We start from the raw sequence: 8,126 nt of genomic DNA, 5'->3' as shown, positions 1-8,126 counted from the left end.
TTTGATAACTAATGAACATAAAACAAAGCAGCGTGCATACTTACAGTGCTTGGACTTACAATGCCCGGCAGACGCCATGGTGTCGGGGAGTGAGGGCTGCCAGTGCTCAGGTCTTTGACTTGGCTTTAGGAAGGCACTCGGGAGCTATTGGGACAAAGGCAAAGAGTGAGTGGCAAGTGTTTTATTGGGAAAACAAAGATACACACTATAGAGAGGAGGGGCCTCAGGAGAGTGGCCCTTACCAACTCATAACCACCCATCCAATCCATACTGCATGATATGTTTATTTGAAAGGCAGAGTGGTGAGGGAGTGTGAGATCTTCCATCTGCTGGTCAGGTAATTTCCCTTCATGTGGTAGATTTACATGGTGCATCTGATGGTTTCAAACTGGAACATGAAAAAGCACAGTTCCATTTTAATAGTTTATTATGGCAAGCAATGCTAATTATAAGCTTCCTCTTTAAAGACATTTACAAAAGGAAAAGTTCATCTAAAAAATGTTACATAGGGGCTGGTGTTGTGGTTCCGCAGGTTCAGCAGCTGCTTTTGATGTGCATCCCATATGGGAGTCCTGATTCCAGTCTTGGCTGCTCTGTTTACAAGCCAGCTCCCTGCAAATGTGCTTGGAAAGGCAGTGGGTTGGTGGTTCAAGTGCAAGGGTTCCTGCCACGTGGGAAATCAGATTTCCAGTCTCCCGGCTTCCTCTTAGCCCAGCACTAGTTGCTGCAGCCATTTGAGGAGTGAACCAGTGGGTGGAATATCTTTCTCTATTCTGGTGCCCTGACTTTGGAATACATAGATCCTTTAAAAAATGTTAAGCAGCTCTTGGTGATTTGGATACATGGCAAAATTCATGAAAGTATTGTACTGACAAGAGAAACTCTGGAAATGCTCATAAGTTTTCTGTACTTCAAACTCTTCAATGATTTAGTTTTTCAGCATAAAGTTCAGTTTTACTCATGTGTCGTACAATACTATTTCTAACACTTTTAAAAAACTTACTTATTGGAAAGTCAGATATACAGAGTTAGGGAGGAACCCGTACCCTTATGGGATCTCCACGCATACAAGGCTAGAACTTTAGCTATTAGGCTACTGTGCTGGGCCCTGTTTCCAACACTTTTAGATTACCACTCCCAGCTTAGAATCTGAGCAGTGGAATGTTATCATTTCGCAGTTCAGGTAAGATGGCAGTGACACACATCTCCATGTACCTGGGCACAGACATGTGCTATTAAATGTTCCCTTATAGGGCCCTAGCGCAGTAGTCTAGCGGTTAAAGTCCTCACCTTGCATGTGCTAGGATCCCATATGGGTGCCGGTTCTAATCCCAGTGGCCCCGTTTCCCTTCCTGTTCCCTGCTTGTAGCCTGAGAAATCAGTTGAGGATGGCCCAAAGCCTTGGGACCCTGCACCCATGTGGGAGATCCGGAAGAGGCTCTGGGCTCCTGGCTTTGGATGGGTGCAGCTCTGGCCATTGTAGCCACTTGGGGAGTGAATCAGAGAATGAAAGATCTTCCTCTCTGTCTCTCCTCCTCTCTGTATATCTGACTTTGCAATAAAAATAAAATCTTTAAAAAAAAGTTCACTTATAACCCATATTGTAACCCAATCTACAAATGTTACTGTAAGCATAATCTCCTAATGAATAAAGAAAATTCTATTCATTCTGTGGGGGAATTTGAAAAATTGGTATAGTCTGATAAATTATAAAATATGTAGTTGATCCAGTGTTTTTTTTTTTTTTTTTTTTGAGCCAGTGTTTTACAGTGTTGCACAAGTTCCTGTCAAGCTTCAAACACACAAGAGTGCCATCCTGTGGTCAAATCTACTACTGCCATGTCAAGTACTCCACCTGAATTGGCTCTTGTGGAGGGCTCTGCCTTACATGGTCAATTGATATTTAACCTTTACTTCCTTTAACTAAAGAAACAAAACATGACTGACGTTTTCAGACATAAATAGAAATTGAAAGGCTAGTACAATGAACTCCTTCCTCTTTATCTGTCACCCAGTTTCAATCATCATATTTTTCTCTGTGTTGAATTTCAAGTTCCTTAATGACACGATTGAAGGTGGCGTTTGTCATAAGTGAAGTGCCAGGATATGCGTCACACCTAAGGGAGGGTAAGGCACTGGTCTTGCTACCCTCACAGGGTATATGTGGCTAAATCCAGGGGAAGTGTCGGGCCACAGGATCTGAATCATGCATAGATCTCCATAGCTAGTGTTCTTTGTCTGTCTCTCCCCATCCACCCCATTCATCTATCTCATACACAAATCCATGTATCTCTATCATTTGCAAGTGACTAAATAAGTCTTGGAAGCATCGTGGTGTGTTACTCCTTTTCTTCATTCTACATGAGATTTCTACTTGAGTCTTCAGCTATGTTCTCCCGGTAACCAGGTAAAGATGTGGTAGTAACTATGTTACTAGGCAATGTTACTTGTGGTAGAAACAGACCTTGAGAAATGATAGCTGGACACGAAGAAGCACACACACCTGACAAAGAGGCCATGCCCTGGGCATCCTGGGGTGTAGTGACCTTTGTCACTTGGTCTTGCCTATTGTGGAGACTCTGGAAGCTCAGCCTGTGGGATTGTGTTTCAAGAGAAATGGGCACTTGTGAGATATGAGGCTTCAAAGCCAGAGATTTCCCTACCTGCTATGAATTGTCTTTTAGTGCCTTTAAAAAAATGTTTTTATTGGAAAGTCAGATTTATAGAGAGAAGGAGAGACAGAGAGGAAGATCTTCTATCCGCTCACTCGCTCCCCAAGAGGCCGCAAAGGCCAGAGTTGAGCTGATTCAAAGCCAGGAGTCAGGAGCCTCTTCCAGGTCTCCCACATGGGCGTAGGGTTCCAAGGGTTTGGGCAGTCCTCAACTGATTTCCAAGGTCACAAGCAGGGAGTTGGAAGGGAAGTGGAGCAGCCAGGATAGGTACGGGCATCCATATGGGATCCTGGCGTATGCAAGGTGAGGGTTTTAGCCACTAGACTGTGCCACGCCCTTCCTGTGCCTTCTTACGCCACAAGAATTTTAGAAGAGCAGTACATAATGCCAGCCTGCCATCCTGCTAGTTTCCGCCCTGTGTCCCTGAACAGACAGACGTACCAAGTATGGCCTTTGATAATCTTATGAAGTACATACATATAAAGACAGTTCTTGGTAAGCTTATGATGGATCCACAGCCATAGAGAGTGAGCTGGGCCTTTTTTTTTTTTTTTTATCACAGTTATCCCATATCCGGTTGCCTAGAATCAAGTCTTAGCTGTGCCGCTGACTCCAACTTCCTTCTATTGCACACCTGGAAGGCAGCAGGAGATGGCTCAAGTACACCCCTGTGGGAACTACGGAGCACTGCTTCCTGCCTTAGCTGACTTAGCCTTGTATGTTGTGGGCATTTCAGTAGGGAACCAGCAGATGATAGATCTCTGCCTCTCTGTTTAATCTTCTAAAAATGAGCAAAGGTTGCAAAAGGAGCTAATCAGGTCGTAGCAGTTACTGCTAGAGAGAATCTTGTTTGACTAAATCCTCTTGAATAAGCACCCGGTCTTAAGATTAGAATGGGTGAGGGGAAAGCCATCCTCTCACCCGAAGTTATCGATGAGTTTATTGTAAAGTCACCTCAGAGAAGGGCACTGACTACATTTTTAACAAATGGCCATTGTGGCCATTTGGGGAGTCAATCAACGGACTGAAAATCTGTATCCCCCTTTTTCTGTAACTGTCTTTCAAATAAATACTCTTTAAAAATATATTGAGTACCTCCTACGGACTGTATACTATGTCAAGTATTTTATAGTCTTACTGTGAACAGCATGTCTGTCTCAAACTCGAAAGTATCAGTAACCATATGAGTACGTCCATGTCAAAGTGCTGGTACATGCAAGGCAGATGCTTGAGGTCTCATTAGTTAAGCAGGAACATGCAAAATAAGGCCAAAACTAGTTACATTTTATATCCATTTAAGGAACATATTTGGTTGCAGGAGTTGGACAGGATGTGAATCAAGGTCTTTGACAAGTTGGAAGGGCTAATGTGAATCACTGCAATATTTTTGGAAGATAACTTAGCATCATGTTGTGGAAGTTGAATGCTTCCCTACTTTGTCACTCATGATCTGCACTTCTGGGTCTAGTGACTAAGAGATGATTTTACACTAGCACAAAAGCACCTTGAAGGGCATTACATTGTGTAGCAAACAGGAAGTATCTTCAGTATTCGATAATGGATTATTGAAATTATGAAAGATTAACTATACTTATGCTGAACAGCACAGTTGAGTCTTAGAAACTGCTAATTTGAAAAAAAAAAACATTCAGTGACTACATACAGTATGATGCCCCTTTGGGGGTTCAAAAGGAGGAACTACACAATACAGTAAGTGCATGTGTAAATGATTTAGACTAAAGAGAGGGAACAAATCCCATAATTAGTAAAAAAAAAAAAAGGGGGGGGGAAAGGAGATAATTTGGTGTGAATTAACATATTAGTAGAATCTATATGGTGAGAAATAGATCTACAGATTCAATGCAAACTAACCAAAATCTTCAACGATCTTTTTACAGACACTACGAAGGTGGCTCTAAAATTTACATGGAAAAGCAGTTTTAAAAAGGGGTGGTTCAGATGCCAATATTCCACATTTAAGTGCTTTGGTTCAATTCCCAGCTCCAGTTCCTGACTGTAGATCTTCCTGCTAATGCAGACCCTGGGAGAAAGCAGTGAGGGTTCATATGGTTGGACTCTTGCCACTCTTGTGGGAAATTTCATTTCCAGCTCCTGGTTTTGGTCTGGCACTGTCATGGTTATTGTGGGCATTTGGTGAAGTGGACCTATGGAAGAAAACCCTTTCTGTCTGCCCCTCAAACAAATCACATTAAAAAAAAAATAAAGTTGAAATAACATAAAAGCAAGGTATATAAACTTGTAAAGAAACAGTGAATATAGTAGCAGAGTCCTGGGAAAAGCAGAGGGGAGAAACTATTAAATAAGACATTTTTTTTTCCAGAGTCTAAGAGTTTATATTCAGAGTCTGTTGGGTGACAAAACGATTAAGATGTTAGTAATACCAACAGTCATTCTCATGAGTGTCAGGGATAGAGGGGGAAAAAAAGATTTGAGGGAAGCCAAGAGCTGGCTTTACCTCCAAAGGAGTACTCATCGGTAACTCTAGATGTCAGGAGGGAGACTGCAGAAATATCCTCAATAATTTTGAGAGACTACTCAAAGTAGGATCCCATATATCGACACTCCTTCTTCCCCTCTTGACTAGATTACATGTGATTTTACTCTGGCAACAGGATAGTGGAAATCAACAATTAGGAGAAGTGTACCAGGAAAAATGGAATCCAGGAGGATAATTAAGATGCCAGGATGATGATGCATACAAATTTAGAACCCTTGTTCCATGCATATGAAAATTTGGCTGCTGGTCTTTCATCTTTTTTATCGGATAACTCTGACCACACTTTGTCATTTTCCTTAGCCTTCCTGAGAAATCTGTAGTAGACGTCTGGTGACAGCCCCTTTTCCTATGCAAAATGTTAGCACCCGTGTCTCCATCATCCTCATTTCTGTGGCAGTTGTTCTACTTTTTTTTTTCTTTTTTTAAATCATTCATACTGTTTCTAAGGTTACAATCGATAGAACTCAAAGAACAGGATAGAGGTAATCTACAATGTTTGGAGAAATTTTTCCAGAGGGTAAGACGATATAGATATTAAAGATAGATATTACTGGGACACACTTTTTCAGGAGTCTCTTGCATTTCTGCATGAGTTATAAGCAGAAGTATTCGCTAATTTTTGTTCTAGACTATTTTATTTTTTTGTAAGCATGACTACAGAACAAATGGCCTTTGAAGAAAGACAGTATCTGCCTCTGGACAAGAGGAGAGATTTATTTTAATGTTCAATATAACGGGTGTAATAAAAGTATTTTCTTCCAGAGCAAACATCAGGCAGGTTTGCTTACTGACTGTTATAAAGGAACTGGGTTCTGCAAGCTCAGGATTTCTCTCCTATCATAGAGCAAACATCATTTAGCTCTTTGGCTGCACTGTGAAAAATGGGGACTGTTGGGAAATTGGCACTGTTTACATTCTTTTATTGCGATTGCTGTGATAGAGTTCTCTGATGTTGTCCCAGGATTGCCCATGTGTTTTGCCATCACCAGCAGAAGTGTGGGCAAGCTGATTTGTTAATTTGGAGGAAAGGGAACGTCTCAGATTCTCTCTAGTTCTTGACAACAGGTCACTCACTTTAACTCCCCCAAATGGTGAGTTTTCTTCTTTGGAGTTTCAGTTTGTGTTTGCTTGTGCGCAGAGAGTGCGAGGCCCAGGGCAAGAGCTCAAAGGAAGAGTGAGCGCAACAGAGCGATTAGCATCTCTGTGCAGGCAGTGGCAGGCGGAGGCTGAGATACAGAGGGCGCTCACTGACTGGAGCTGCATGTCACAGTTGATCTGTTATGATCATCTTGCATTTGATCAATATCAGCATAAGTCAGGAAGATTTCTTCCAGTGTTATCTTGCTGATGGAATAATCTTGTAAACTGAATAACACTTTTGCTTCCTCCAAAACACGAAACACCTTTAACAGAAAAGGAAACCATGTTGTTACCGCTGCAGTATTCCCACACGAACCCACCCACCCCCACTAGCATTCCAGGTTTATGCTTAGGGAAGAAAAGAACAAAGAAAAGAAAAGGCCCAGAGCCAAAATACAACCTCTCCTCCACCAAACCCTAAACATCCATAAGGGGAAAGTAAAAAAAAAGGAAAAAGATGTCTGAAAATCAGGAGAGGAAGCAGTTTTATATTCCCATTTTCTTGATAGGGATGGAATGGTAATAGAGTTTAGGTTCAGAAATCTCAATTGAAGTGCCTGGAGAAGTCTCTGAACAGTGATTTGCAGTGTCTGATCCTCGGTCACTGTCAGGATCCCAGTCCAAAGGCTTCCTAGCAGTCCTCTATTAACACATGTTACAATCATACTGTTTCTACAATCACCTTTCCCCAGCAAATTTCCTCACTGGGAATGTGGCAGAAAATAGTCCCTTGATATTCTTGGTTTATGATGTTACCTAATGAAGGAAAGATTTTGACAAGTGAGTAGTGAAGAGAAGGTCCTTATTTGATAGAGCTTAACAAAAAAATCTCTAAATAATTCAAATTCCAATTATCCAAACTAATTGAGCTCAGAATATAACCCATATGCAGTGAGTATATAAACCAGCTATGGTATATAACCCAATTATAAGCCAGGAAGCATTTATTTTATTTTTGGTAAAGTTAATGTAAGTAATACTGTTTTTCACTTTAAAAATTCTGTTTGTCTACTGCTGGTGTACAAGAAAGTGAAATATTTCTTTATATTAACATTGTCTTTACCCTTACTATATAACAGTTTATTAATTCCAGGAGTTTTTGTCAATTCGTCCAGGTTTTTCTACATAGATAATCATGTTCTCTATAAACACAGTTTAATACTTTCTTTCCCAAACATGCATAGATTTAATTCTATCTTTATCTTATTCTATGGACTGGGTCGTATAAGTAACGGTGAGACAGAACACTGGCCTTGTTCCTGATCTTAGCAGCAAAACTGAATTTCCCACCACTGAATAAGCTAATTACCATTTTCATACACATACTTTTTGCAAGTTGAGGAAGTTTCCCTCCCTTCCTAGTTTAATCAGAGTTTTTATCATGAAGTTTGGTTGGATTTTATCAAATAGTTTTGCTTTCATTTATGTATACAATTGTATGGTTTGCTTCTTTAACCTGTTTCTGTGAAGCAGTCTATTAATTGAATTTAAATGCTGAAGCAGACTTTCATATCTTGGATAAATCTCATTTGGTCATGATGTATAATTATTTTATATACATTTGGGTTCAGTTTAATAACGTTTTTAGCTAAGGATATTTGCATCTCTATTCATGAAAGATATTTTTCTATGGTTTTCTTGTAAGATCTTAGGTTTTTCTCATATTAGCATATTGTCAGCCTTATAAAAATACTAGACAGTATTCTCTGTATGTTCTGGAAGATGCCAAAAAGAACTGGTACAATTTTTCTTTTAAAACGATTGGTAGAATTCACCAATGATCCCAATGGGACCTG

At 40.4% G+C, this 8,126-nt stretch overlaps 1 protein-coding gene across 2 annotated transcripts in view; it reads right to left on the bottom strand.

Annotated features, from left to right (window-relative positions):
* Positions 1-5,815: 5,815 nt before the first annotated feature.
* Positions 5,816-8,126, bottom strand: part of LOC121167964 (phospholipid-transporting ATPase ABCA3-like) — a 56,121-nt gene continuing 53,810 nt past the window's right edge. For both annotated transcript variants that reach the window (XM_040997693.1, XM_040997692.1), the window contains 2 exons: positions 7,013-7,086; positions 5,816-6,593 (listed from right to left, as the gene is read on the bottom strand). In XM_040997693.1, the coding sequence (XP_040853627.1) occupies positions 6,435-6,593; positions 7,013-7,086 (233 nt within the window). In that variant the 3' untranslated portion in view covers positions 5,816-6,434. The remainder of the gene's footprint in view (positions 6,594-7,012; positions 7,087-8,126) is intronic.

Source organism: Ochotona curzoniae, unplaced genomic scaffold (assembly GCF_017591425.1).
Source record: "Ochotona curzoniae isolate NIBS_2020 unplaced genomic scaffold, NIBS_Ocur_1.0 patch435, whole genome shotgun sequence".
In the NCBI taxonomy this organism is placed as follows: Eukaryota; Metazoa; Chordata; class Mammalia; order Lagomorpha; family Ochotonidae; genus Ochotona; species Ochotona curzoniae.
The sequence above is the reverse complement of the archived record's forward strand: the minus strand, read 5'-3'. Positions and strand labels throughout refer to the sequence as shown.